Raw genomic sequence first — 27,923 nt, 5'->3', positions numbered from 1 at the left:
AAAATCTTAGTACAGAATTATAAAGTAAATACAAATGCGAACAAGCTAATAGCCAAGTATTTGGCCACTTTTTGGGGGGGGAGGATGAGGAAACTAAAATTTTAGATTTCTGATTTGAAAGTTGGGTATGGTGGCACATGAATAGAATTCCAGCACTCGGGGTTGGGGATTTAGCTCAGCGGTAGAGTGCTTTCCTAGCGAGCGCAAGGCCCTGGGTTCGGTCCCCAGCTCCGGAAAAAAAAGAACCAAAAAAAAAAAAAAAAAAAAAAGAATTCCAGCACTCAGAAGGCTGAGACAGGAAAAGTATACAAACTCAAGGCCAGGCTGGGTTACACAGTAAAATTCAAGGCCAATCTTGAATACAAGGTGAAACTCTGTCTCAAAAGAAAAATGAACACAAAAATAAAAGATACTGCTGCCTTGGCAAAAGTTTAGCTTCTCCACCAAATGCGAACCAAGAAAAGCCGTTTAACCTCAGCACCCTGAGTAAACTTTTAAACTTAGTTTTGGGGGCGGAGCCAGGAGAGATGGTGACTACTATTTTCCAGAGCAGTGAGAGAAAACAGTCTGGTTAATCCAATTCAGTCGGCCAATGAAAACCAACCTCACAAATTCTAGCCACAATCCTAGAGAAGCTATCTACTGTAACTGTCATCCTAAATAAAAAACACTGACTAATGAAGGGGAGGCGAGACACTAAAATATTTCTCGCGCTTTTCTGATGCGAATGGAGACTGGCAAATTAAACATTCTCTCTGATCACAACTGCTCCCATACACGCCAAGACCAAAACAAAACAGTCAGCTCTCGAGGTCCCGGAGCCCTCCAGTGGCGTAGCATTGGAAGCCAGCCTTGGGGGGGGGGGGGGGGGGAGGTAAGTTGAGCAAGGGAAGTCCTAGCCTGTTAAGCCTTTCTCCTCAATTTCCCCAGCTCCTCCTCTCCGACGCAGAACGGAGGACTACGGAAAGGTACACAGATGATTCTTTTGGGAACAATACGTCTCGGGGCCTCTACCGGACCCTAGCACCCAAGCTACTTAGTGTCTCCTCAGGACTGGAATTCAGGGACTGGCTTGAGAGGGTTAGGGCACAGGAGAAGCACCAAGGCACCGCGCTGAGCAAGAGGGCGGGGGCTGAAACTCTCGCTCTGCCCCAAAGGCCCAAGAGGACTAGTCTCGCAGCCTCCGGGGCGCACTGTTGGGGAAGGGGCGGGGGCTCCGAGAGCCGGGGACAGGGCGGGGAGGTGGCAGAGGAGAGGGAGGCGGGGCGGGCAGGCCCAGCCCAGCAGCTGGGCGGCGCAACTCACCTCTGCTCCCGGCCTGCGGAGCCAGAGTGGCCAGGATCCCTCGCAGTTCCGACGCGGAGATCCGCACACGCTCCAACCCCTCCGCCATCTTCGCGGCGGCTGCTACAGCTGCGGCGACTCCACCACCGCCGCGCGCAGCCAGGAAACCACGACGGACGGGCGGCGCGCGCTCACCCACTCCCACCCTTTTCCCCGCCCCCTCCTGCCTGCCCTCCCCAAACGACGGTGGCCGCACTGGGAGCAAAAGCATTCAGCACGTTCAACTAGGCCCTTGCCAGAGCAAGCGAGCTGGTGGCGGAGACGACATGTGCGCGTGCGCAGAGGTGTAACGCTGGGAAGGTACGCCGAGGCTTGGAGGTGGAGGTGCAGCTCTCAGGAGGTGAGGTGAGGCGCGGCCAGGTGTGACTCGCCCAGGTCAGGTGGGCATTCGGGTCTAGGGGTGACAGTATTGCTGCGATTACCACCGAGGACACTGCTTTTGATCTGGGGCTCGGGTTGACGGAGACATCATACAATCCCGGCCTTCTCCAATCATTTTAGGCCAAAGTCTCCTTACCGTAGGCCTGGATTGTGCAGCATAAAGATCTTTTTAATAGTAGTTATTATTCTCATTTCTGATAAACTGAATCTCAGAGAGTGGAAGTAAACTGCTCCATGTAACGTTTGGTTGTACCAGAGTATCAAAGTCCATGGAAAAGCTCATCAGGTATCAAAGTCTAGGACAAATCTCATCCCTGAGATTTGCTGGAGGGGGTTGTGTGGAGGTAAAACAGAAAGAAATTGTTCGACCGGGAAATTTTGTTAGCGCTGAGAATTTTTTTAATTACTTTTTTAGAACCCCCATCTTTTAAATTCTCACCGACGCTGGTAGCGGTAGCTCATTCCCATATTCCCAGTTCTTAAAAGGCTGAGGTAGGAGGATTGCAAATTCAAGGCTACCCTGGACAACATAGCACATTTGAGGCTAATCAAGGCAACGTATTAGAAGACCTTGTCCCAAAAAAAGCAAACAGAAAGTTAATTAGCCTAGAAGATTGGTACTTAACCTCACTGACCCCCAACACCTATTAAAAACGTTGGGGTGGAGAGACTTCCTATTCAAACACTGCCTTTCTCCAGTTATTACCCCTTCCCTGTCTCACACAGTTCATTGGACCTTTAGACCCTCAAAAAGTAGTAACCAGTTCAGTTCCTGTTATGTGACAAATATTTCACCATCAAAAGAGAAAGACAATGACTGGGAAATAGTCCAACAGTTCAAATGAATGGGTTTAACTAGAGTGGCCAAAACAAATGGCAGCCTTTGTCAAAGATTTGAGAGAAATAGGAAATATAAAAACTGCTTTGAGCTCCTGGCTTGATAGCACATGCTGTAATTCCAGCCTTTGGGAGGAAGATCAAACTTTTATGGCTGTGATCCACCATTGATTTTAAGGCCAAACCAAAGTACATGAGTAGACTCTGTCTCCAAAACATAAGCCAAACATGGTGGTACATGCCTAAGGCTAGTGTCAGATACACAGACAGGAGGATCTCTGTGAGTTCAAAGCCAGCCTGGTCTATATATCGAGTTTCAGGCCAGCTGGAGCTACATAGTAAGACCTGTCTAAAAACAGTAACAGGAATTTTTTTAACCCTAACTTGAGTATGGAAGGAACATCTCTAACCCCATGACTCTGGGTGCTAAGGCAAGAAGATACAAGAGTTCCCAGCTAGCCTAGCTGCACATACAAGAGGTGCAGGCAACACTTGGGAAATGGAAGCCAGAAGATCAGGAATCAAGAGTTTAAGGTCATCTTCCGCTATGTTCCAGTGGATTACGTGACACCACATACAACCCAGCACCACATACACTGGGTTGGTCTGGTGGCAGAGGCCTGTAATCACAGCATTTGCAAACTATAAGGGCAAGGATTTTCAAGGTTTCCTTGGTTACATATCCACTTGGAGGTCAATGCTGGTAGGAAGGGGGCAAGTAATCTACTTTTCAGTTGAAGACATTGATTTGAGAAGTTGTTTTCTTTTGTTTTCTTTTGTTGGGCTAAGATCTGTTGTATCCAGGCTGGTTTGGAAGTCATTATGTAGCCAAGGATAACTTTGAACTTGTAACACTTTTGCTTCCATCTCCTAAATGATGGGATTACAGATGTGGATCTATCCATACTGATGTGCTGGTTGAAGTTTTGTGGGGATTGAATCCTGAGATTGAACGTGCTGGACAAGCACCCTATTGATTGAGTTGTATTCCTAGCTTCAACTTTATTTATTTTCCAGTTTGTGTCATTTTTAAAAGACTTGTCCCATCTTTAATTATGAGTCTGTGTATGGATATATACACTTAAGTGCAGATACCTGCAGAAACCAAGAGGCATTGAATTCCCCCTGGAGCTAGAGTTCCAGGCAGTTATGAGCCACCTGATGTGGGGTCTGGGACCTGAACTCCTGTCCTCTGCAAGAGCATGCTGTACTTGCTTTTAATCACTGAGCAATCTCTCTAGCCCCATAACTTTAATTTTTTTTTAAAGATGGGAAAATGATTTTTTAAAGATTTATTTATTTATTATATATGAGTACACTGTAGCTATCTTCAGTCACACCAGAAGAGGCATCAGATCTCATTACAGATGGTTGTGAGCCACTGTGTGGTTGCTGGGATTTGAACTCAGGACCTCTGGAAGAGCAGTCAGTGTTCTTAACCACTGAGCCATCTCTCCAGCCTGAAAAATGATTTTAAACAAGAAAACTTCCCTAGTTATGGCCAACTTAGTTCAACACTGTCAGTGGTCAGACCAGAGAACCTCTTAAGTATTAAAACAGAACTCAGGGAAGCACAGTAAATATGTAAGGATGAGAGACTGTGGAGCTCAGGTGCAAAAGATTAATAATACAAGTTCTAAACTTTGCAGCTGACTGAGGAGGAGCACAGGCAAGTTACAGAAGAAAAACTACTAATTTTGTTTTTTTGGACAGGGTTTCCCTGTGTAGCCTTGGCTGTCCTGGACCGCACTCTGTAGACCAGGCTGTCCTCAAACTCATAGAGATCCTCCTGCCTCTCCCTCCCTACCCAACTGGAAAGCTACTAAATTGACGAGGGAAATTTTGAATTTTTAAGATTTAAAGAACTCATGAAGAACTAAGTAAAACAATGAAAAAGACTTCAGCTTGGCGGTAAATGAATGTGATCCCAGCAACCCAGGATACTATGTAAGAGAATTCCAACCTCAAAGCCAACAACTTAGGAAGACTAGTAAGACCGTGGCTCACAATGCAATTAAAAAGAGGAGGAGGCTGACCAGGTATATGCATGCCTTTAGTCCCAGCACTAGTGAGGCAGGCAGAGCTCTGTGAGCTTGAAATCAGCCACCCTGATTTCAGATTAAGAATCTGTGTCAAAATATATATATATAATCAGGGGGGAGGCTATTTACACGGCAATATGTATGCTATGGTTTTATATTTGGTAAGTAAATTTCTATGTGAATTCATTAGAGAAAGAGAGAGAGAGAGAGAGAGAGAGAGAGAGAGAGAGAGAGAGAGAGAATATTTACACTAAGTGTTCAAAAGTAGAAAACAGTTGGTCTGTTTCAAAGCCCAGCCTAAAAAGCATAGCAGCAAGATCTCATCTCAAAAAGACGTTAGACGGGCTGGAGAGATGACTCAGTGGTTAAGAGCACTGATTGCTCTTCCAAGTCTTGAGTTCAATTCCCAGCAACCACATGGTGGCTCACAACCATCTGTAATGGGATCTGATGCCCTCTTCTGAAGGCAACTACAGTGTACTTATATATAATAAATAAATAAATCTTTTTAAAAAAAAAGTTAGAGGTTAGATTAAAGATTCAGCAGTTAAGAGTACTGAGTGCTTTTCCAGAAGACCTGGGTTCAATTCCCAGCACCTACATTTATGATCACAACTGCCCAGAACTCTGGTTCTAGGGCACCAGGCAAACACATGGTACATACACTCCATTCATACAGGCAAAATATTCATACACATAAAATAAAAACAAATGAATATTAAGCAAATTACTAAGGTGTTGGGATTCAGCACTTAAAAACACTGGCTGCTCTTAAAAGGACCCAAGTTCTATTCCCAGCATCCACATGGCAGCTTGCAACTGTTTGTAACTCCAGTCCCAGGAAACCCAACATTCTTATGGCTTTTGCAAACACTAGCCACACATGCAGTACACGGTCATGCATGCAAACAAAACATTCATATATATTAAGTAAATAAATTTAAAGACTGGGAATGTATGTCAGATGATAAAATACTTGCCTAGAAACTTATATAAGCATAAAATTTTTTTGCCACAGAGAACCATAATGTATATATTACTCTGCAAATAGTATGCATGATCCCAGACATCACATAGACTGAACACAGTGGTGCATGCCTGTAACACACAGCACTAGGAAAGTCAAAGCAGGAGAATCAGGAATTGAAGGTTATCCCTAGTTATGCAGTTAGTTTTAAGTTCTGGGGAGATGTAGACAGATGAATCTCTGAGACCCACTGGCCAGCCAGCATTAATCAGTAAGCCCTAGTTCCCAGTGAAAGACATAAAATATCGTAAAAACATAAAAAAAATCTAGAGCCAAAGTGAATAGCTTCTAAGAGATAACACCTTCAACCAGGGTTCACTCACACTGGTGTGTACACACATAACATGGACACCCATGAACAAAAATAATCTTTTAAAAAATAATAATAATAATTGGGGTTGAGGGGTGGCTCAGAGGTTAGGAGCACTTATGCTCACCAGAGGACATAAGTCCAGTTCAGTTCCCAGTGCACATGTAAAGGGACTCACAACTGTTTGTGACTCTAGTTCCTAGTGAATAAGACACTCTCTTCTAGCCTCTGTAGGCACCTGACACACACACAAACACACACACAAACACACACAGAGGGGAGAAAGGACCAGAGCATGGTTGTGTACGTGTGGGAGGCAGAGGCAGGTGGATCTCTGAGGCCAGCCTCATCTGTATAAGTAGTTCCAAGGTATCCAGGGCTACCGCCTCAGCAAAATGTTTATTACACTATTTATTGTGTGTGAGCTCACATGCAGAGGTCAGAAGATAACATGCAGGAGTCAGGTCCTGGGATTGGAACTAAGGTGGTCAGACTTGGCCCCAGCTTTGTTTTGTTTCCCCCTCCTTCGTTTCCTCTTCTGCTGCTGTTTCCCTTCAGAAGCAGAAAGCTAAGGTAATCATGCTGTTGTGTTCACGCTGTCATTAACAAGGCCTTTGTCATTTCAATTCCCAGTCATGCTCCATCACTCCTTAGTGGCTTTAATGTGCTGGACATATGTCCTGAAATATACATGTATCTTTGCATAATGTAGAATGTTTTATGTATGTATTGTAAATGTACATAATTGATACTGTGCTATAGATCTCATTGTTTCTTTTTCATGTTTCCATAAATACCTCTACTATGTAGTATTCCTAAATGACCTTACACCCTTTGCTACACTGGTCCTGGGCCAAGATGGGCCAATCAAAGTCCTTACCCAGAATTTTTTGAACTGAAATTGAGAGAAAAATTCCTCTTCAGTATGGAAGCCATAAAATGTAAAACGCAGGAGCTGTCAGCAGCCATGTGTCCTGCCATACGGAGCCAGCTGGCCTGCTGTGAGAAGGAAGCCAACCTGCCAGAGGCAGCAGAGGTGAGAAACTGAGTGAGAGTCATGGAAGCTACCAAGCCCACCGTGCAGTTGTTACTGAAGCTCCCATCCCCTCTGTGGTTTGTTCAACCCTCCCTTGGATGCCATGAGCCAGAGAACCTGGACACTCATCCTTTGCCTACGTTACTTCAAATGAGGTCCTACCACTTGCAAACTGTATCACTCAGGGTTCTCTAAAGAGGCAGAACTGATAGGAATATATATATATAAAGAGTATGTGTTAGAATGCCTTACAGGTGGCCAGTCCCACAATGGTTGTTTCTTTGCAGAAAAGCCAAGAATCGTGTAATGTTCACTCCACACTATGTTGGAATCCCAAAAAAGTTGGTTCTAACACCAATGAAGGCTTGCCTCAGCAGCAGTGTAGATGAACTTACCAGCAAGAGTGAGGACAAGCAGGCAAAAAGCAGAAATTCCTTTCTTTCATGACTTTTTCTGTGGGCTTCCACCAAAGGTGTGGCCCAGATTCAGCATAGGTTGTCTTCCCCTCAAGTGGTCAAATCAAGGAAACCAAAGTTAAGGGAGTCATAGGATATATAGGCCTAATTATAACTGCCATTATCTCTTTTATTCTGCTTGTTTCAGCTGTGGTAAAACACATAAAATGTATCATTTAATCATTTTTAAGTGTATGCTTTTTGTTTAATGTATTCTGTTGTATACCCAAACCCATTTATTATATGCATTAAACAGCACTCCACTGCCCTGAGCCCCAGCCCCTGTGAACTAGTCTTCTTTCCTTGAATTTGATTACTATAGGTATCCCATAGGATTGGAACTGCACATAGCTTATATTCCCTTAGCATTATGTCCTGAGTGTCCATCCATGTTACAACATGTTAGAATTTCCTCCCGATAGATGAACCTTCCATTTTATGTGCATATTATATATGTATAAACATGTCTGTCAATGGCCACTGGCTTCTTTTGGTTATGATGAATGTTACAGCTATGAACATGGGAATACAGAAATGTCTTTGATGAGACACAGCTTTGGTTCTTTTGATCTGCTCTAGGAATGGAGTTGCTGATTCGGGTGATAACCTTGTGGCCATTGTTTTTAGGAACTAGCATAGTGTTCCCATAGCACCTCCCTGCTGTAGATTCTGACCACCAGCACACTAGGTTGCCCACTCCTCTCTAGCCTGGTCTAATGGGCGTGGTTTTGGTTTCATTTTTCTTATGATTGGTGATTCTGGGCTTATTTCATGTGCTCATTGGCTACCTATGTATCTTATCTAGGGAAATTTCACGTTTTTGGAGGGTTTTTTTGTTTTGATTCAGGGTCTCCTGTAGCATGGACTGGCCTGGAACTAGCTGTGTAGCCCAATGACCTTGAACTTATGTTCCTGCCTCCACCTGGTACCAACCTGTACCATCCAGCTTGTTTTATGCAGAGTTGGGGATCAAACCCAGGGCTTCCTCTATCTGAAGGACATCTTTAGTCCCTTAAAGGTTTCTGTTTTCATAAAAGTATCTTAAGTGATGTTTTTCTCTTTTGTCATTCAAGCCTCCTTTGTCCCTTGTTGTGTACTGAATGCCTCTGAATTGGGCTCCTGGTTACATTCTTATCCTTTTCTTTTTATTCTCTGTAATGTAGTCAGAGTAGTTTTCTAAAAATGGTGGTGTATCCCTGTAACCCCATCCCTTGGGAGAAGGAGGCAAAATGACTATGAGTTCAAAGCCAAGGTCAGATTCACTTACATAATAAAAACCTGAATCCAAAAATCACAAAATTTTATTACATATGTGTGTGTATGTATTTTAACATGACACCTACCTGATCAGAGCTTAATAACATTATTTTATGCTTTTTTTTTTAAAATTGAAAAGTTGAACTTAGTAATATGCACCAGTAATCCTGTTACCTAAGTCGAGACAGGATCATCAGAAGGCCAAGGCCATCTTTGTGCTGCCACATACCAAGTTGCAGGCCATTGTAGGCTATCCAAGACTCTGTCTTAAAAAAAAAAAAAAAAAAAAAAACTAGGAAAAACCAAGATAGAGTGCCTTCAATAATAGCATTGTCCCACAACAGGGTCTGTTTCAAGGGCATGATCTGTCCTGTGACGGACAGGCCTGCTACCTGCATGAGAGGGGAGGGGCTATAAACATCAGATGGGCCCACAAATCTTTATTTTTCCTCTCTCCTGCCCCCTGAGACTCTCACTGTGTAATTCTGGCTGGCCTGGAGCTTTCTATGTAGATCAGTCTGGCCTCTCTCTGCCTCCCAGATACTGAGAGTAAATGTGTGTGCAACCACACCAAGTGTAAATTTCTTATTTTATTTCATTTATATGAGTATTGTACCTGCATGTATGATTGTGCACTACAAGTATGCCTGGTGGCTGGAGAGGTCAGAAGAGGGTCTTGGATCTCCTGGACCTGCAGTTACAGATGGCTGTGAATCACCATGTGCGTGCTAGGAACCAAACTGAGGGCCTCTATAAAAGCAGCTGGTGCTCTTAACTGGGCCTAACAGCCCCTGCTCTTTTCCCTGGGTGGTTTTAATGGCTTACTTTCCAGATGGGAGGAGAATACAGGGGACATTGCATGAATGATGTTTGACTTTGCAGCTTTCTGTTTTCCTAAAGGGTCTGACAAAGTGAAAGGTTTCTAAAGTTCTGTATGCTCCAAGAGGACCCACATCTCCCACATCTGTGTGAGCTCAGACCTGGGATTGGCTGGAGCCTAGAAGTCATGAGGAAGAACTGGACATATAGTCTTCCTTGCTTCTGCAATTCCCTACCCAAGCCTTTCCCACCAAAATTTTGATTCCTGTGGAAGCTAAAAATAGCACAGCTAAAGCGAGATCTGAGAACTGAAGAGCAGTTCCTTTTAGAAATACTTGAAAAACTACCTTAAACCATGCCAGATAGTGATGGCACATGCCTTTCACCCCAGCACTTGGGAGGTTGAGGCAGGGGCAGGCAGATCTCTGACTCCAAGCCCAGCATGGTCTACAGGGTGAGTCCAAGAATAGCCAGGAATACACAGGGGAACCCTATTTCAAAAAAGAAGAAAGGAAAACTACCTTAAGCCATATGTGAAATTAGAAAGAATAAAAGATTAAAGGACATGCGCTCTAAAATAGGCAGCCTGGCAGTACAGAGGTCACCCACGGCTCCATCAGGTAGCTCACGACTACCTGTGACTCAAGCTGCAGACTCTGTGAGCACAAAGCTCACACAGGCATGCCCATACTCATAAATAAAAAGTCTTATCTTTTTAAAAGGAAACCAGCTGGGACTGGGGGTTGCATTCATTGATAATTTACCTTGAGTCCTTGGATCCCATCTTCAAGACGAGTAGTGAGGACAGACTTTAAAACCTAACAGAATAATTCACTAGTGTCTCGGTACATGATAAACACACAACAATCTTAGTCTTCATATATATATATATATATATATATATATATATATATATATATATATATATATATATATATATAAATTTTTTTCTTAAGCTGAGGACCGAACTCAGGGCCTTGCGCTTGCTAGGCAAGCACTCTACCACTGAGCTAAATCCCCAACCCCCATATATATATTTTTTTAAGTATTCTTAAAATTTCATGGTAGAGACTGGAGAATTGGCTCAGGAATTAGGAACACCAGCTGCTCTTCAGAGGACCCAGGTTTAATTCCCAGCATCCACATGGCATCTCACAATCACCTGTAACTCCATTTCCAGAAAATCTGATTCCTTCTGGCCTCCATGGGTATCAAGCATACTCAAGGTATACATACATACACCAAGGCAAAACATTCTCGTTCATATGAATCTAAAAAAAGCTTTTTTAAAATTAGATAGCAGGCTGAAGAGAGATGACTCAGTGGGTAAAGACACTTGGATTAGGCCTGACAACCCAAGTATGATCCCCAGGAGAAAAGAATTAAAAGGCTTTTCTCTGATATCATGATGGGTACCCACCCCAAGACACAGGAAAATAAAATTTAATAAAAAGCAATATAGTGTGCCAGTTGGTGATGGTGCAAGTTGGCCATGGGTCTTTGTGGTCAAGGCCAGCCTGGTCTACAGAATGAGTTCCAGGACAGCCAGGGCTACCGAGAGAAACCCTGTCTCAGAAAACCAAACGACGACAAAGCAATGCAAGGCAGAAGTGAACGAGCATCCTTTGGACAGTGTTTGTTAGACTGATAATCAGCTTGGCAGTAGGTGTCAAACGCCACAAGACTGGCATCACCACGCCAACATCACACTTAGGATGTCTTGGAACTGTGCGTGCCTTTAGATACAATTATGAATACTGAGGAAACTGCCCAGAAAAAGCAAAAAACAATGTGTAACAGTCATGTGGTGGATGTATGTTTTGGATACAGATAATGACTTATTAAAACGGTACTAAAGCCAGAGACAGTGATGTAGGTCTGCACTTGGAATTAAAAAAGGTAAGAGTGATTCAGGTATGGTGACTCATCCTGTAATCCCAAGGATTGGAAGGCCAAGACAAGCAGACTGCCCTGCGTTCAAGGACTACCTAGTCTACACAATGAGTTCCAAGCCAGCCTCAGCTACAGAATCAAAACCCTTTCCCAAAAGAATGAAAATCAGCAATGCACCCAGGCTTCATGGCGCACATCTATAATCCTAGCTCGTGAAGAAAGATGGAGGCAGAAAGGTCATGAGTTCAAGCTTATCTTTGGCTACATAACAGTTGAGGGTCTCCTGGGCTATGTTGAGACCCTTTCTCAAAAGAAACCACCTATAAACCAGAAATGTTGGCAATGGCTGTAATTATGGGAGTCAGGATGTTGAAGCAGGGGTTGTGAGTTTGAGGGCCAGTCTATTTTACATGGCAGAATCCTCCAAAAAGTAAAAATGGCAGCTCCAGGGCACATGCATACATACACATGCTATACACACATAATCACATACACAAAAATTTAAAAATCTTTAAGAAATAAAACTTAGCTAGCCTTTAATCCCAGCACTCAGGAGGCAGAGGCAGGTGGAGTCTAAATTCAAGGCCAGCTTGGCTGTACAGTGATGAAAAGGTTCCTACTGTCCCAGAGGTGTGGGTGGGCTAATACCAGTCATGGGAACAGTTCCACTTAGCAGGGCAGCACCTGCCCCCCACCCCCAGGCTGTTGTCCTGTTTCAGTGTTTTAACCCTGGGCTTTGACCCTTGCCTTGTTCCTAGGTTTCAAAACCATGTGTGCTCAGTACTGCATCTCCTTTGCTGATGTTGAAAAAGCTCATCTCAACATTCAAGACTCTGTCCACCTCACACCAGTGCTAACAAGCTCCATTTTGAATCAAATAGCAGGGCGCAATCTCTTCTTCAAATGTGAACTCTTCCAGAAAACTGGGTCTTTTAAGGTAAAAATCAATTTTATTTATTTCCAAATCTGTTGGCTTTATTCTTCTGTCCACTAATGGTAAACAAATGTCTTTTTGCAGCTGGAAAAAAGAGGTTGCACAATTTTTAAGTTGTGGGTACCAGGTTTATAACATTGCTATGTCACTTTCACACAACCTGAAATCCCTTATAACTGTAATCCCATGAATATTGTCTAAAGAATTAAACATACCAGGCTGTATTGTACAGCTGTGCATTTTTTTGTATTTTAGCAGAAGGATCAGGAATAAGGTTGCCCATGGTTACATAGCAAATTCAATACCAGCCTGAGCCACAAGACACTTTAATTTACAAAGCAAAGCAGGTATAAGCTAATTTACTATTATGAAGAATACTTGGGTTGGAAAGATGGCTCAGAGGTTAAGAACACTGGTTCTTAGTGAACTAGACTGGTGGGGGGAGGGCGGCAATGGGGGGAGGGTTGGGAGGGGAACACCCATAAGGAAGGGGAGGGGGGAGGGGGATGTTTGCCCGGATACCGGGAAAGGGAATAACACTCGAAATGTATATAAGAAATACTCAAGTTAATAAAAAAAAAAAAAAAAGAACACTGGTTCTTCTTCCAGAGGATGCTGGTTCAATTCCAAACACCAACATGGCAACTCACAGCTGTAAGCAAAACACCAATGCAATGAAAAACATAAAAAGGAATTAATCGTGAAAAATATTTTAACTTTGAAAATTTTATGTGTATTGGTATTTTGTCTGCATACATGTCTGTGTGTCAGATGCCCCAAAACTGGCGTTACAGTTGTTAACTGCCACAAGTGTTGAGCTGTCCTTGTAGCCCAAGAAAAACAGTTTAAGGGGGAGGGGGAATGGGATAGGGGGCTTATGGATGGGAAACAAGGAAAGAGAACATTTGAAATGTAAATAAATATCCAATTAAAAAAAAAACAGTTTAAACTTAGTGTAGTTTAAGTATATGTTGTTTAGTTTACAGTACTATACATACATATAACAGTGACTGTAGATCTTCCCAGATCTACCTTCTGTCCTGCAAAACACATTCACTAGAAGATCTTTAGAGGGGCTGGAGAGATGGCTCAGAGGTTAAGAGCACTGAATGCTCTTCCATAGGACTTGAGTTCAATTCCCAGCAACCACATGGTGGCTCACAACCATCTATAGTGGGACTGATGCCCTCTTCTGGTGTGTCCGAAGATAGCTACAGTGTACGCATATACATTAAATAATAAATCTTTAAAAAATTATTTTAAAAAAAGTTCTTTAGAGCTAGGTGTGGCTGCTTATCCCTGTAATCTAACACATGAGAGATTGAGGCAAGATGATTCCATGAGTTCAAAGCTACCCGAGACTACTTAAAGTTCTAGGCCAGCTGGGGCAACAGAGTAAGACTCAGTCTTAAATCAGAAGCAGGGTTGGAACCAGGGAGGTGGCCCAGCATTGAAGGGCACTTGTCCTTGCAGAGGACCCCCCTTTTTTTCTTAATATTTATTTTTATGTATATAAGTACACTGTAGCTGTCTTCAGACACACCAGAAGAGGACATCAGATCCCATTACAGATGGTTGTGAGCCACCATGTGGTTGCTGGGAATTAAACTCAGGACCTCTGGAAGAGCAGTCAGTGCTCTTAACCACTGAGCCATCTTTTCAGTCCTTAGGACCTGGGTTTCAAGTATGCTCACAACCACCTGTTTCAGAGAATCCAGGAGGCTCCCACATCATACACAAGCATATTTACAGACAAAACTTTCACACACATAAAAAGAATGAAAAGGGAGATATGCTGTGTAATACCATTTTATCCTTTTGCATTATTCTTTTTTTTTGGTTCTTTTTTTCGGAGCTGGGGACCGAACCCAGGGCCTTGCGCTTCCTAGGCAAGCGCTCTACCACTGAGCTAAATCCCCAGCCCCTGCATTATTCTATCAAGACAAATCCCATGGTATTGCAATTGCCTGCACTACTGTTGCTCATATTTTACACGCTTCAGTTTATTGCTGGGAGCAATGGTCTACCATGTAGCCTCAAGTGCATAGCAGGCTGTTTGTGTACTCTATATAGTTTGCACAGTGAAATAAATGAATGTACGTCTCTGAACATGTCCCTATGTTAGAAATGCACCATTTATAATTTACTGTCTCTTCCAGATTCGAGGTGCCCTTAACGCCATCAGAGGCTTAATTCCTGATACTTTAGAAGGGAAGCCCAAAGCCGTTGTTACTCACAGCAGTGGAAACCATGGCCAGGCTCTCACCTATGCTGCTAAACTGGAAGGTACTTCATTTTTTTCAGGATAGTATCAATAGTACAGAATAGTATCAAAGACAAATGGGAAGACACCCTATTTTAGTAAGAGGGATAGCAGCTGTGGGAAATAAGTTTCCAAAGGTGAGCCTGTTTGATTGTAAACAAAATGATCTAAGTTTCTATCCTCGACAGGCTTCACACTAATCATGTTCTACCCCTCCCAGGAATTCCTGCTTACATTGTGGTGCCCCAAACAGCTCCCAATTGCAAGAAACTGGCCATCCAAGCCTACGGAGCATCTATAGTATACAGTGAACCGAGTGATGAGGTAAAGAGAGCACTGAACACTTCGGTAACATATCTTCACCTGACCCACTATCTGCCTCTTATAGGACGCTTCCTCTTAATATGGCCAGCCTATCTATCTATCTATCCATCCATCTATCAATCAATCAATCATCTATCTTTGCTGGATATCATTAGTCTTAGTTTAATGTGACTAAAGCCAGGCGTCATAGGGCATGCCTATTCTAGCACTCAGAAGTTTGAGACAGAGTGGCAAGTTCCAGACTAGCCTGAACTACACAGTAATTCTTTTTAACTTTATTTTATGGATTGGCGTACAGTGTAGCTGTCTTCAAACACACCAGAAGCAGCCACCATAGTCCTTAGGGTGATCTACGAGAACCAGCCCAGCCCATCTTCCTGTATAATCTACTGCATTCTCCCCTCCCATAATAGTTCTTCAGAAAGGCTAACTGCTAACCTTGTCCACTTTGCACTTAATTTCATTTTTTTAAAAACCCATAGCTTGTTCTCATCATATAGTGAAACTCCTCGGTCATTCAATGGAAAATACTCCAACACACCATGTTATTTATAGCTACTCTCAGGAGAGAAATGTGAAAAATTCTGTCTTAAAAGTATTAAGAATTGAACTTTTGGGGAACTAAATTCACTGTAAGTCAAGTACGACACATTAATGCTACCTTTTAGTCCAGAGAAAACGTCGCTCAACGAATTATACAAGAAACAGAAGGCATCTTGGTCCATCCCAACCAGGAGCCTGCAGTGATAGCGGGACAAGGGACAATTGCCCTAGAAGTGCTGAACCAGGTAAGATGGCATAAATCTATTTACCTATAGTGAAGTGGTTTGCTGTAGACTGTATGTACATATAAAGCTTTAATTGCATATTTACATTTTTACTATAGGTTCCCTTGGTAGATGCGTTGGTGGTACCAGTAGGAGGAGGAGGAATGGTTGCTGGAATAGCCATTACAATTAAGGTAAGAAAACAGCTTCTAGGGCTGGAGAAATGGCTCAGTGGTTAAGAGCACTGACTGCTCTTCCTAGAGGTCCTGAGTTCAGTTCCCAGCAACCAAATGGTGGTTCACGACCATCTGTAATGGGATCTGATGCCCTCTTCTGGTGTGTCCTTGAGGACAGCGACAGTGTACCTATATATAATAAATGAATAAATCTTTTAAAAAAAGATTAAAAAAAAGGAGGGGCTGGGGATTTAGCTCAGTGGTAGAGCGCTTGCCTAGGAAGCGCAAGGCCCTGGGTTCGGTCCCCAGCTCCGAAAAAAAGACCAAAAAAAAAAAGAAAAAAAGAGAGAGAGAGAAAAGAAAATAGCTTCTAGCAACTTCCTAGACCGGGCACAGGACCTTTCATGCCTTCTTTGCCCAATTGTCCTTTTGATCTACACTGCCATAAAAACAGTCACATCACAATGGTGGCATCCTCACTCCTTAAGCCCACCTCACTAAGCTACTGCTCTTCCCAATCTTAATGTAGACAAGCCAGTTATCAGATACAATTTTTATTAAAGTGCTTCAAGGTCGTTTCCATTTTGGTCATCAAATGTAACACATCTTTAGCACACTGCCTCCTTGAGGTGTGCAGACAACGGCGGTATTTAATGTATCTCTTCCTTTCCCAGACCCTGAAACCTAGCGTGAAGGTGTACGCTGCTGAACCTTCCAATGCAGATGACTGCTACCAGTCTAAGCTGAAAGGAGAGCTGACCCCCAATCTTCATCCTCCAGAGACCATAGCAGATGGCGTCAAGTCCAGCATTGGCTTAAATACCTGGCCTATTATAAGGGACCTTGTGGACGATGTCTTCACTGTCACGGAAGATGAAATCAAGGTAAACTCAGATGCATAAACAGCCAGTCTAACTTCCCAGGCACTGACAGACCATTCCCTTAACCTGTGGGAAATGGTAGCTCACCTACTTCATGTTTACAATTTCTGGTTTCACTAACCCTTGCTTCTTTCTGTGCAACAGTATGCAACCCAGCTGGTGTGGGAAAGAATGAAACTGCTCATTGAGCCTACTGCTGGCGTCGGATTGGCTGCAGTGCTATCTCAGCATTTCCAAACTGTCTCTCCAGAAGTAAAGAACATCTGTATTGTACTCAGTGGTGGGAATGTAGACTTAACCTCCCTAAGCTGGGTGAAGCAGGCGGAACGGCCGGCTCCTTAACAGACTGTTTCTGTTCCAATTTAGTCTCTAGATGAAAGTTTTGTTTTCCATCTTCCTGTTTAAACTATTTTCAAAATCCCAATCAAGTATGTTATAGTATAAATCCTGTACTTAGCAGAGACACAGACAGCCTAGTCACAACCCAACAACTCCAACACTGGAGCCTTGGCTGGAGGAACCCAACTGAGTGGCCATTACTCCATGTCTACTTCAGACACTGTTGAAGAGATGTCACTTTTAACCCAAAGTACTGGCTCTGGTACATACGGGTCATAAGTCCATTTGGGAAACACTCGCTTATAGAGATTCATTAATACTGTATCCTGAGATTTTAGCTTCCCATCAAAACTGCACTTCATATGGCCATGTGTACCTACAAGAAAAACACATAATTGGTCAAAGTAAAGTGGACACTTTTAAGCAGTGAACTTCCAGCCCACCAGTCCCAAGGAACACCTGGGAACGCCAGGTCTTACCCAGCGGCTCTTTGATGTGTCCCCGGCGGCCCCACTTGGTTCTCAGTTCCACAGGCTTAAACCACAGCACATCGTCTTAGAATGGAACAGACATAACACCAAACGTTTGCCCACATGTCAGTCAGGGCCATCTTCCCAGCACCCTCTCCACTCACACCTACCTCTGCTGAAGAACATGTAGCGCACTACTGCCGTCTTAGTAAAAATTTTGAAAGGATGACCACTTAGAACCACTCTCTTTATGACCATCCTGTCTGGATCCACTGAAAACAGATGGCCTGTAGCAATGAGGCTGTGCATTCCTAAGCGGAGGAGAAGCCGTTAATCTACAGGCCAAGTCCTCCAGCTCTCATCTATTTTTAGGACCCATCTGCTACTTTCCTGGGGCTATAGGAAGACCACAAGCCCCTCACACCCTCCTTACATGCATTGTGTAGCCTGTCCTGGAGTGTATTCATGAATGGAGCAAGACCCCATGTCTAAGTACAGACAGCTATGGTGCTAGTGGGTACTTGTACGCTCGTTATTTATACCCCGAATTCAACATACCATTTCTCCTCTGCTTGAAAAGCAGCACAGATGCAGGAGGGAACGTGATTGGTGCAAATACTGTCACCACTAAGGCCGCATCAGCAGTCAGGAATCTTTGAAATTTATGTTTATCAGCTTCCATAGTACGGGTCCAAAATAAGTAAACAGAGAGAAAAGTAAAAGGCCTTTTGGGAAATCATAAGCAATCCAAAGTATCAAAAGCTGTACTACTGCCACAGGGAACCCCACCTTTTAAAATTATGGTAATGGAGATTAAACCTAGGGCTGTATGCACGCTAAGTGCTCTGCCATAGCCTCATGTCCTCAGTGTTTAAGATTTGTATCTCTGTGTATGTGTCTGAGTGCAGGTGCCTCTAAGTTGACCAAAGTGAATGCTGGGAATCCAGTCTGGGTCCTTTACAAGCTCCTGTCCGCTTTGTTTTGAGAGGAGTCTCGAGTATTGCATGCTGGCCTTGAACTTGCTATATACCTTCTGCCATCAAGGGCTAAAGTTACCAGTTTATTTTGTTTGACTGCTTTTGTGCTGGGTGGAAAACTGTAGGAAAACTGTTTACCTTACTTTCCCAAAATAATAAAGGCTTTTTAATACATTTCATTTATTTTGGGGGTGTGGGAATACATACGCTACAGCAGTAGCACAGAAAGTCAGAGGAGTGGGTCCTCAGGCTCAGCAACTTGTTCATAGTACTTTACATTTCAGTTACTCAGGTCTGTCAGTGAGCCTCTGTAACAGTGCTGGGCATGGTGGTTACTCCTACGCCTCGGTACTCCCAGCATTCTGAAGGTCAAGGCCAGCTTGGGCAACATATTAAGACCTAGTCTCACCTAGTCTTTTGGAAAGTAAAACAAGACAGTCATCCACAAGTAATAATAATACTAGAAGATAAAGGTGGGAGGCCCCCAAGTTCAATCCAACAAGATATGTCATTTTTCAATAAAACTTTGTTTACAAAATGTTAACATGATGGGTAAAAGAATGTACCCAGAGCACCATGTCTCCCATCACTGAAAGGCAAAAGGCCCACGTGAGCAGGCCACACATGTTGCTGCTCCTGAAGCTGCACTCAGGTTTAAAACCTATCCTGGAACACATACTCAGAGCAGAGAAGCCTCAGCACAACAGTGTGCATCACTGAGATGCTTCAGACAGGTTCAGACATTTTGGATAAAGACATCATTGGCTCCTAAGTCAGAGTACTAAAGATATTTCTAATCCCAGAGACTTCCAACCATACAGAACAGGTGGCAAGACTCCAGCGGCTTCTATGCTTACCTGCTGTGTGCTGAGAGAATAAAGGTGAAGCTCGGAAGCGCCTGAATCCACAGTGGAAGATCAATTCTTCTTTCGCCTTCACAGGTTCCGTGTTGCCAGGGCTGCGGCTCACCACCATGTTCAATACTGACATCTGAGGACCAAAGAAGAAAAAGCTTCACAATCTAGGCATACAACAGCCTAACCTGAAAGGCAAACAAACAAACACCAGATTCACTCTAAGAACTGACCACACTACTTAACCCGTCCTTTTTATCCACCAATTGACGACATGGGTGCACTTAGGCCTCATCAGTGCTTCCATGCACACATCTAAGCTAGCTTACTGTTCCACATCACTATTAAAGAGCCACAGTAAATGTCCTTTACAACATATACCCTCCCAGCCACAATCATCCAAGCCTCTTCAACCCTTACGCCAGCCTTCCCACTCCCAGTACACAATTATAGTCTCCCTAGAGAACAGATCTATACATTGGCATACACGTCTAAGTTTGCAACTGCTAACCCCCATTTTCATCTGAAAAAGCACACTTAAGAGAAGTCTCAGAACCACACAGACTGCATCACAAAGATGCTTCAGACAGGTTCAGACATCTTGGGCTTAACCATCATTGACTTCTCTATTCTAATTCCTCAATCAAAAAGGTAGGCTCTCACATCCCAGTGAGCAAAATGTTGGACACTTGGGAAAAATATTTGTCTTTCTCCATTCCCCACAAAACACTGATTTACCTTCTGTTCATAAGGTAGCAAAGAAAATGCAATCAAGGGCGCTCCTTGCCTGAAAGACTCGACCACCGAGACAGGGACATTAGAAACATGAAGTGTGACGTACCAACCAACCTGGCAGGAAGAAGCACAACAATCACAGGGTTACCCTAACAGCACGAACGACGAGACCTTTCTCCAGGTATATGCCTCATCGCTCCAGACTCATGGATGCATCAACCACCCAGGTTCAACCTCCACAGCTGCTCATCTCTGACCCCTCCTCTTTCCCAAACAAGCAGAATGGTATCAAACAGAAACAAACTAGAAGGTAGACAGAAGGCAGGTACCTCAGCTCCTTCAGTTTCTTTTTCCTCAATCTCTTTAAAGATTCTTTTTCTGGTATTAACAAAATTCTGAAACTGAAAAATCCGAGCATAATCTCTAGGAAGGTTTTCTTTAGGGTCCCAAGGAGACGTCCGGAAGCTCTTGAGGCCTCTATATTTCTGAAATCTAGAGCACAGGTTTTAAAGAAAGTAAGAGGTTTAGTTTAGATGGTGCTATGTAAAACTCACTGCACTTGTATAATGGTTAAGGCTCTGGCTCTTTCAAAGTACTCTTATCTGGGGATGTAACTCAGTGGTGTAATGCTTATCTAAGACACACATGGCCCCAGAGTTCAATCTCCAGCTTAGCATAACAAAGCCTGGCATTAGGGAGGCCCGGCCAGAATCTGGTGTTCCACAGCAGCTGAACTACGAAGCAAAGCTCCCTCAGGAAACTAAGGCACCAAATGGTCTAATAAGCTAGAACTGAACCTGGAAACACAAACCTTCATGAACAGTAGAGGATCAAGGCTAACCTGGTCTATATGAAACCCTATCTCTCAAATAATCTCCAAACTTTACGTATTTCAGAATCAACCCAGGCTTTTCAAAGGGAACAAGTCTTATACAGCCTGCCTGGTACCTGTCAGGCAATAAGGCTCTTCAACCTGCCTTACATCACAGCTTTCTGTCAGACCTGCTTCCAGAAAAATCACCTACATTTTCTTGCTTTTACTTTTAGCAGCATTCACTCAAAACATATACTCTTACTTCCCCCCCCCAAAAAATATATATTTCTGAGTATTTACTCCTACAAAAAAATTTGCTAATTAACCTTCATATGTCTCTTTCCCTGGGGCTCTCTGAACAACTAAACCTTGACTGTCTGTTGCTGCTTCTCATATAGCATGTTAGCCCTTCAAGGACAAGGACAGTGTTCCTTTCCATTTGCTTTCTGCTCACATAGTCCTAAACCATGAAAGTTCTAAATAAAACTTGTTTGAAATCACTTGTTTACTAACCGAATTCTAGCGGCCACATCACGAGGGGTATCCATTTCATCTGGAAACATCTCTTCCAATCTTTCTTGTTTGTATTTCTCTAACATTCTCTCCTCGTCCTCTTCATCTACTTTCTCATCGTATAGGTCATCACGCACAGACTCCCCTAGAGTCATGGTTTCACATTCCTCCTCTTCCTCCTCGCCACTCCCATCCTGTAAAACAGGGGATTAAAAATAGGCAGTAGAAACATAGGCTTAACGTTGAGGAAGCTGAGGAAGGTGATTCACTAAGAGTTTGATGGCAGCATGGGTGAGAGTGAAATGGTCTCAAAACAAAACCAAAAAAGATCTCATAAAACAAAAATCAACAACCCCAGAAAAGGGCAGGGGTGTAGCTCAAGTGGCAGAGTGCTCTCCTGTCTAGCACACATGAAACTCTTGATTAGAGCCCAAAGCTGGCCAGATTCATGCCACAGTATCAACAGGTGGGTTCAAAGTCACCCTCAGCTACAGAGTTCTAGGCAGCCTGAGATATATAAGACTATGTCCCAAAAAATTGAAAGTCATAGCACCCACAAAGGTGGCTGAATACATAAAGATGCTTATTTCCAACCCCAATGACCTCATTTCTTTTTTTTTTAAGATTTATTTATTATGTACACAGAGTTCCACCTGCATGTATACGTGCAGGCCAGAAGAGGGCACCAGATCTCGTTATCGGTGGTTGTGAGCCACCATGTGGTTGCTGGGAATTGAACTCATGACCTCTGGGAGAGCAGACAGTGCTCTTAACCTCTGAGCCATCTCTCCAGCCCCCGATGACCTCATTTCTAAACCTGAGTTCTATCCAGGGAATCCAAATAGTACAAAGGAAGAAATGACTCCAGTAAGCTGCTCCTGACTATCACACACCAGGTCCCATATAAACACAAACAAGCATGCAAGATGGGCATAGTGATGGACACTTTCCATCACAGCCTTTGTGTGTTCAAAGGCAGCCTGGTCTACATAGTGAGTTCCAGAACAGAACAGTATGTGACCCTGTCTCAAAACCTCTCTCAAATGCCCCCACACACACCTAAAAGCAGTGTGTGTATGGGTGTGGCTCAGCTGGTGAAGTGCTCACTTGGCATTTGTGAAGCCCTAGGAACTGATTTCGAGCACCACTTCCAAAACTAATCATGCTAGCTCTATAATCCAAGCACTGGGGAGGCAGAGGCAAGAGAATGAGTTCAAGGCCATTCTCTGCTGCACAGTGGCTGAGTTAATACATAGGATGCATGAGACCTTGTCAGGAGAAAAGAAAGTAGTAAAATGTCCCAACATTTAAAAAGCAAAAAATAGCAATCAGGCTTGGGGTCACATGCCTCGGATCCTAGTTCTGGGAAGATTAGGATAGGACTGCTGAGAGTTCAAGGTCACCTATGGGCTAGTAAGAACATTTTCTTTAAAAAATGTAAACAAAAAAGGGAGACCGTTCAGCAGAATCCACCCCTTTCTGCTCCAAAAGCAACTAAACAGATTTTCTTAGACACCTATCTGCAACCAGACAGAAATATAAAAATGTAAGGTGAGACCATGTTCATCTGAATACGGGCATCCCAGTAGAAGTAAGAGCTCAACTGTCTTTCCTCACTTTCTGCCTTGAGACAGGATCTTTAAATGTTTGTTAACTTGGCCGCAGTGTTCCAGAGATCCTGTCTCTACTAAAAATCTTGCCATAGGAACACAGAGTTCACAGAATTACACTGTCACATCTGGCTTCACATGGGTCCTGGGGATTCAAGTGCAAGTCCTAAAACGTAAGTGACACGTGCACTTTACCCAACGTGCCATTTTTCCAACCTCAAAATAAATGATTCACATGTCCCCTAGAGTTACAGGCATGTTCAGCAGCTGACTTTACAGCAGCCTTGGTTTTAGAGCTATATACATAGCCCAGTGGCCCGCTTTCTTACCTGAGACTCTTCTTCCATGAAACCTTCATGCTGTATGTCATCATCAGATTCATCACCTTCCCCATCACTTTCATCGCCTTCATCCAGAATCCACTCAGCCTGGTAATTGGATGTTCCTTTAGGGACCTTCTTTACCACCCTGGAGCGTTGCTTCAGTGAGTCTGTAAAAGCACAAACCATTCTCTCTCTCCTCACCTAGCCAGGCAATGCTGCCAACAAGAAAAAGCAGCTACACGAGAACAGCCTACTTCCATATTTAGTTTAGATGCCTCACAGTTACCAACAAATACACAGCGAAGTAAACCCTGCAGTGGACCTAGGGTCATTTATTACTTAAAGAGAACCTTGGGTGGTTGGGGATTTAGCTCAGTGGTAGAGCGCTTGCCTAGCAAGGGCAAGGCCCTGGGTTCGGTCCCTAGCTCCGGAAAAAAAGAACCAAAAAAAAAAAAAAAAAAAAAAAAAAAGAAAGAACCTTGGGGTGATTTCTAGAGAAGCCGTGCCCAGTGTTTGCTTAGTGCAACCACTCAGTATTTAAATGTCAACCACTTCCTCATCCAGCCCTCTAAGTATATGAACACCAAGTAAAGAGCCATGCAAAATCAAAGTCAGAAAAGTACCATGTTTGCTACCACTGACCATTTGCCTCATCCAGCTCCTCCTCAGTGGGCCACGTTTGCTCGCCTTCCATTGGGTCTGGAATAACCTCTGTTTGTAAAGTTTCCTGTTGATCAGGGTCTGCCTTCATCAGAACCTTAAGACCTTCTTCCATGTCAGCAGCAGCGTCTGTAACACAAACCTAAGACCCAAAGCAAGCAACAGCCTGTCAGACATTCACCTGAGAGATCCACACGTCAGGGCTGGAGGGACGGCTCAGTGGTTAGGAGCACCGACTGCTCTTCCCGAGGTCCTGAGTTCAATTCCCAGCAACCACATGGTGGCTCACAACCATCAGTAATGAGATCTGATGCTCTCTTCTGGTGTGTCTGAGGACAGTTACAGTGTACTTATATAAAATAACTAAATCTTCAAAAAGAAACCCACAAATTAAACAGAAACAAGTTTTCCAAATAGCTATCCCCTAGCATCTCAACTCTAACCTTTTGAGGTTGTTACCAACCTTGACATTCTCCTGCTTATCACACTACTTTCAGTCAAGCTGCTCTCTTCAGAATGGTGGTGCACGCCTTTGATCAGCACTCAACTGGCAGAGGAAGGCTGACCTCTGTAAAGTTTGAGACTAGCCTGGTTATACATTAAGTTCCAGGCCAGGCACTGCTACATGGTGAGGTCCAGTCTTTTAAAAAAGTTCAAAGAAAGCCAAGAGTGGTAGACAGTGCTTTAATTCCTCTACTCCATCACTATATATATGTAGGTTCAAAGTCCCAACATATTTTTTCGGCTCTGTTGAACTAAGATTCATCCTTGCCACACACTTGGCTAACTCTGAGCTCTCCTGTGCAGCTAGCTAGTTTACTCAATTTCCACAGCAGGTCCGCACCTTAAGTACTGTAATTTTTAAGTTCACAAGTACTTTTTTCCTAACTCAAATTAAGTTCTGAGAAAAGAATCTAGAAAGTATTGGATAAATACACTTAACTACCATGTGTCTGAATTCCTACTGCCTTACAATTCAAACCAGCAGTAGTCTCCTCACTGGCCTCAGCATGCAAACTATATGCTCTGAAATTTAAAAAGCAGGGTGGCCCCACAAGGCCTTCCACACTCGTAATATACCCCTCTCCAGCACACAAAAATAAATTCAGTAAAAAAATTAAAAACAATCTCAGGCAAGGAATGTAGCCAAGTGAGTTAGACTCCCAGAAATGGAAACACCAATCTTACCTCCATTGACATGCTTGGTTTCTTTTGGGATTTAACCACTCTAGGATTTAAAGGGAAAGGATCCACAGGCGCGTCTATTTGATTCATTTGGAAATCACCATGTCCAACAATATGCAGCAAACTATTTACATTCAGAGTCCTCCCTCGAATGTAGCCTGAGATTTTCAAGGTGCCCACTAAGTCACTCTCCTCACTAGGCATGAAGTCAGCATCATGGGCAAACAAGTAAGCTCGCCGATCCCGAAAAGCAAGATGCCTTTGCTTCTGGTTAGCCAACTGTCTGAGTAACATTCCTGATTCTTGCTGGGTGTCCAGCAGCAGGAGTTTGTCTTCAGGAAAGCGTTTCTCCACTGTTTTATTTAGCTTCTTTCTGGCATCCGTTTGTCTCTTTGGTGGGAGACTAGGAAGTCCCTGGACAGCTAGCACTGAAAGAAGAGAGAAGAACTTAGGAGCTTAGTGCTCCACTGCTTGAAGATCCCTCTCCAGTTCTTCATAAACCTCCCAACAGCCAAAGAAACGTCACAATGAGTGTTAACTTCCTAGTCCTTTCCTGGGCACAGGACAGCCCAGAAATTAAAAGTTCTCTTTAATAATATGAAAATAGGGCTGGGGATTTAGCTCAGTGGTAGAGCGCTTACCTAGGAAGCCCAAGGCCCTGGGTCGGTCCCCAGCTCCGAAAAAAAGAACCAAAAAAAAAAAAAAAAAAAAAAGCTAGGTGGCAGTGCACATTTTCAATCCCAACACTTGGAATTGGGTGGTAGGGGGCAAATCTCTGTAAGATCAAGGTTAGCCTGGTCTACAGGAACAGTTCCAGGACAGTCAGGGTTACATAAGAGGAACTTTTTGTCTCCAAAACAAACAAGCAAACACCACCAAAAACTAAAATATATGAAAATAATGTTTAATCTGGACAAGTATAGCCCAGGCCAGCAGAATTCAACTCCTTGATTTACTCCTAAACCAAGTGTTAAACATTACGTCTCAAGGACCAGAGCTGTTAAAAGATAAAAGGATTAAATGCACTGACTGCTCTTCCAGAGGTCCTGAGTTCACATCCCAGCAACCACATGGTGGCTCACAACCATCTGTAATGAGATCTGATGCCTTCTTCTGGTGTGTCTGAAGACAGCGACAGTGTACTTATAATAAATAAATAAATCTTTAAAAAAATGAAAGGAAAATTTACTTTGTTTTCTGGTCTCACTGATACTAGAACACACTTACTATAGGTGGGAAGGCCCTGAGCAAAGAGGCAAGATAGACAATAATCCCCAGTACTGTCCCAGCCTTCTAATGGGTCCAGGAGGAACAGGATGGTATCAGCAACTTTAGCCATGTCTAATAGTGTATGCAGATCCCCTGTATATAAAAGACACCGTAAAAAAAAAAGATAGTTAGCACATTGTAATCAAGAAATAGAACCACTTAAACATAAGAAGAGAAAAGGATTAGATCCCCTAACCTGGTCTTGCATATGTGAAAGACCACCGATGTTTCAAGCTAGGGCTCAGAAGCATAAAACTATGGGTGCTTCCCCGTTCATTCAAATACACTGTTCCCAGGTCTTCGTTCTGAAGCAGTTTAAATGCCTCTGGAAGGCAAATCCTGTTGTGCAGAGGCACCACCAGCACCTGATGTGGAGGCCCATCCTTGCTGCCCAGCTGCCTCTTCTCTGCCAGAACCTAGGAACACAAAGATTCAAGAATATCTCAATCATTTGCTTCACTAGTCATTACATCTTCAAAAGTACAGATGCTGCAACCCCAAAGCACAACTGCTCTCCTTTCTGTTGCTCTGTAAAAATACTAAGGGAAATTTATGTAACGTAAAACATGAGAAAAGATCGGAACAGCCAGGTGTGGTGGCCCAAGCCTTTAAACCGGACACTCAGAAGACAGAGAGGATCTCTGAGTTCTCAGCCGGCCAGGGCTACCTAGTGAGATCCTTTGTTTAAAATCATCATCATCATCATCATCATCATCATCATCCTTCTCCTCCTCCTTTCCTCCTCCTCCTCTGCAAAAGAGCAAGTCCGTATAAATGAAGATAACCAAGCATTCTCTTGCCTCGTGTATGTATGTGCTGTCAAGGAGTTTGGAGGGGCGTCGTACTAAGAACACGGCCCGAAGGTACCCTGGGTTTACCCGTTTTCGGCCCATTTCCGTGTCACATTTTTTTAGTTTGAGACTTTACCAATCTGAAGCCATGGCCTCACCGCTTCCCAACCCCCACTCCTCACCGCCTCCCTCTTCTGCTTTCGGAGCTGGCTGGCGCGATGCCTCTGGTCTACTCGGCTGAGCTGCTTCTTAAGCTTCTTGCACAGGATTTTCGGTCCTACACGACCTGAAAGGCAGATCAGAAGTGGCTGTTCTCCTCACGGTTAAATTAACAGACAAGAACTTCCCTAAGCTCCTTAAAAAGAGTCTTTGGCACGAGTCCCAAGTCTAATCTCCGGGCACGGGTATCGACTAAGCAGCCCTTCTCCCTCCTCTGTCTACGCACCTTTGCTGTCCCGTTGTGCGGACCCACCGCCGTGGTGCCGCCCGCCTTTATGAGCTTTATTCTGCTGCTTCAGCGGCCCGGAGCGGTGAGCCGCCATTCTAACTGCCCACGTGCACCGAGTAAACACTACTTCCGGGCTGACCCGAGCGTTTCCGGCCCGCGAGAGGGACTTGTCTTTACGCTCCCGTGACC

The 27,923-nt window shown here is 43.7% G+C and overlaps 3 protein-coding genes and 2 non-coding genes across 15 annotated transcripts in view; 1 reads left to right on the top strand and 4 right to left on the bottom strand.

The window, feature by feature from the left end:
- Positions 1–1,974, bottom strand: part of Smg6 (SMG6 nonsense mediated mRNA decay factor) — a 228,202-nt gene extending 226,228 nt beyond the window's left edge. The window contains exon 1 of the mRNA NM_001105808.1: positions 1,306–1,974. Coding sequence (NP_001099278.1) covers positions 1,306–1,555 — 250 coding nt within the window. The 5' untranslated portion in view covers positions 1,556–1,974. The remainder of the gene's footprint in view (positions 1–1,305) is intronic.
- Positions 1,582–19,638, top strand: Srr (serine racemase). 11 transcript variants are annotated; one of them, XM_087571999.1, is made up of 9 exons: positions 1,582–1,644; positions 6,866–6,977; positions 12,160–12,338; positions 14,495–14,621; positions 14,819–14,922; positions 15,591–15,710; positions 15,809–15,883; positions 16,540–16,749; positions 16,891–18,706. In XM_087571999.1, the coding sequence occupies exons 3-9, from the start codon at positions 12,171–12,173 to the stop codon at positions 17,086–17,088; spliced, it is 1,002 nt and encodes a 333-aa protein (XP_087428125.1). In that variant the 5' UTR covers positions 1,582–1,644; positions 6,866–6,977; positions 12,160–12,170; the 3' UTR covers positions 17,089–18,706.
- On the bottom strand, positions 16,404–27,864 carry Tsr1 (TSR1, ribosome maturation factor). The gene is made up of 15 exons (NM_001399004.1): positions 27,732–27,864; positions 27,469–27,572; positions 26,692–26,911; positions 26,454–26,588; positions 25,230–25,654; positions 24,024–24,183; positions 23,388–23,548; positions 21,449–21,642; positions 20,451–20,613; positions 20,125–20,235; positions 19,390–19,522; positions 18,114–18,230; positions 17,726–17,866; positions 17,565–17,639; positions 16,404–17,461 (listed from the first exon to the last, which is right to left on the bottom strand). The coding sequence occupies exons 1-15, from the start codon at positions 27,826–27,828 to the stop codon at positions 17,283–17,285; spliced, it is 2,415 nt and encodes an 804-aa protein (NP_001385933.1). The 5' UTR covers positions 27,829–27,864; the 3' UTR covers positions 16,404–17,282.
- On the bottom strand, positions 19,215–19,305 carry LOC120095461 (small nucleolar RNA SNORD91 family). The gene has a single exon (XR_015632521.1). It is a non-coding gene; the product is annotated as a small nucleolar RNA SNORD91 family (small nucleolar RNA).
- LOC120095462 (small nucleolar RNA SNORD91 family) lies at positions 19,923–20,015 on the bottom strand. The gene has a single exon (XR_015632522.1). It is a non-coding gene; the product is annotated as a small nucleolar RNA SNORD91 family (small nucleolar RNA).
- Positions 27,865–27,923: the final 59 nt, after the last annotated feature.

Source organism: Rattus norvegicus, chromosome 10 (genome assembly GCF_021556685.1).
Source record: "Rattus norvegicus strain SHRSP/BbbUtx chromosome 10, alternate assembly SHRSP_T2T, whole genome shotgun sequence".
Lineage (NCBI taxonomy): Eukaryota > Metazoa > Chordata > Mammalia > Rodentia > Muridae > Rattus > Rattus norvegicus.
The sequence above is the reverse complement of the archived record's forward strand: the minus strand, read 5'-3'. Positions and strand labels throughout refer to the sequence as shown.